Source organism: Hydra vulgaris, chromosome 08, assembly GCF_038396675.1.
Source record: "Hydra vulgaris chromosome 08, alternate assembly HydraT2T_AEP".
Classification (NCBI taxonomy): domain Eukaryota; kingdom Metazoa; phylum Cnidaria; class Hydrozoa; order Anthoathecata; family Hydridae; genus Hydra; species Hydra vulgaris.
In genome coordinates this window covers 1,348,084-1,349,525 of record NC_088927.1, presented here as the reverse complement: position 1 = coordinate 1,349,525, position 1,442 = coordinate 1,348,084, and the positions used below count along the sequence as shown (strand labels likewise).

The 1,442-nt window shown below is 27.8% G+C and overlaps 1 protein-coding gene across 1 annotated transcript; it reads left to right on the top strand.

Annotated features, from left to right (window-relative positions):
* The first annotated feature begins 49 nt into the window (after positions 1–49).
* Positions 50–781, top strand: LOC136082912 (ATP-dependent DNA helicase PIF1-like). The gene has a single exon (XM_065802324.1). The coding sequence runs from the start codon at positions 50–52 to the stop codon at positions 779–781; it is 732 nt and encodes a 243-aa protein (XP_065658396.1).
* Positions 782–1,442: the final 661 nt, after the last annotated feature.

The following is a 1,442-nucleotide window of genomic DNA, read 5'->3' as shown; positions in this document are numbered from 1 at the left end:
TTTTATTCTAAATAAAAAACGTTTTTTTTTTCAGTAAATAATAAAAAAAATGTTATCTTTACAACAACAAAGAGCACTTCAGTGGCTTGATGAAGGAAAAAATTTTTTTATTACTGGTGGTGCTGGTTGTGGAAATAGTTATGTTGTCAACCAAATTGCTCAAAGTGAACAAATTTATAAAACAATACATATTACTGCGAGTACAGGAAAAGCAGCTTATTTAATCAATGGTGTCACAATACATGCTTTTGCTGGTATAGAAACTGGTGTTAAAAGTGTAGATTATTATAAACGTCATATGCATCCAAACATTAAAAAAACGTTGTTGGAAACTGATGTTTTAACTACTGATGAAATTTCAATGATTAACGCTTCAACGTTTGATTTATTACATTTAATAGCTTGTGAAATTAGACAATGTTACGATGAATTATTTGGTGGTGTACAAGTTATTGCTTGTGGTGATTTTTTTCAATTACCACCTGTTACAGGACAATTTGTTTTTAAATCACAAATATGGCAACACTACATGACGGAAGTGTTGGTTTTAACTCAATGCTTTAGACAAAAAGACGATGAACAATTTTTTGAAGCTTTAAATGAAATACGTTTTGGTCAAGTTTCAGACCAAACTATTGATTATTTTATGACGCGTTGTTTTGAAAAAGATGAAAATTTAAACTCTAAATATACGAGATTATTTTTTAGAAATATTGAAGTGATGTTTATAACAATCAAAAAATGGAGACTATCAAACAAGAAGGGTATTGGTTTATGCTAAAGATGTTATTAAAAATCGAAATATTCCATGCGCGTTTCAAATTCCAGCAGCTGTTTATCTTAAAATAGGTGCTATTGTTATGCTTGTAAGAAATATTAATGTGGAAGAAGGTTTGTGCAATGGTACTATTGGTACCGTCATTTTAATAGAAAATAATGCAGTTTGGGTGACGATGAATAAAAAAGAAGTCAAAATTGAATGTGTCAAAGAAGAAATTTTAGATTGCTCTCATGCTGTCGTAGGCTCAAGATTTGGTTTACCTTTAAAATTAGCATTTTCTTTTATGTTCATAAAGCTCAAGGAAGTACAATGAATAAAGCCGTTGTTCAATTTAATTCAAAGGCTTTTATTAATAGTCTTTATTATGTTTCTTTATCACGAGTTTGTAATATTAATGATATATTTATAATCATTAATAATAAATTTGATTTACGAACAATATTTAAAAGTATTACTGTTGATTCTGATGTTTTGGAATTTTATAAAAAATACATGTAAATGTTTTTTAGATCATTAAAAAAATGAAATTTGAATATCAAACTGAGGAAACTCGATTTAGTAATAACAGTATATACACTGAACATTTCTTTTACATTAAAGACGATTATAAAGATGAAGATATTGTGGAAGAATCACAACTTTATTCAGAAACTCAAAGTCC

Excerpts from the sequence above, each read along its gene's own strand:
- LOC136082912 (XM_065802324.1), top strand. The coding sequence starts at position 50 with ATGTTATCTTTACAACAACAAAGAGCACTTCAGTGGCTTGATGAAGGA.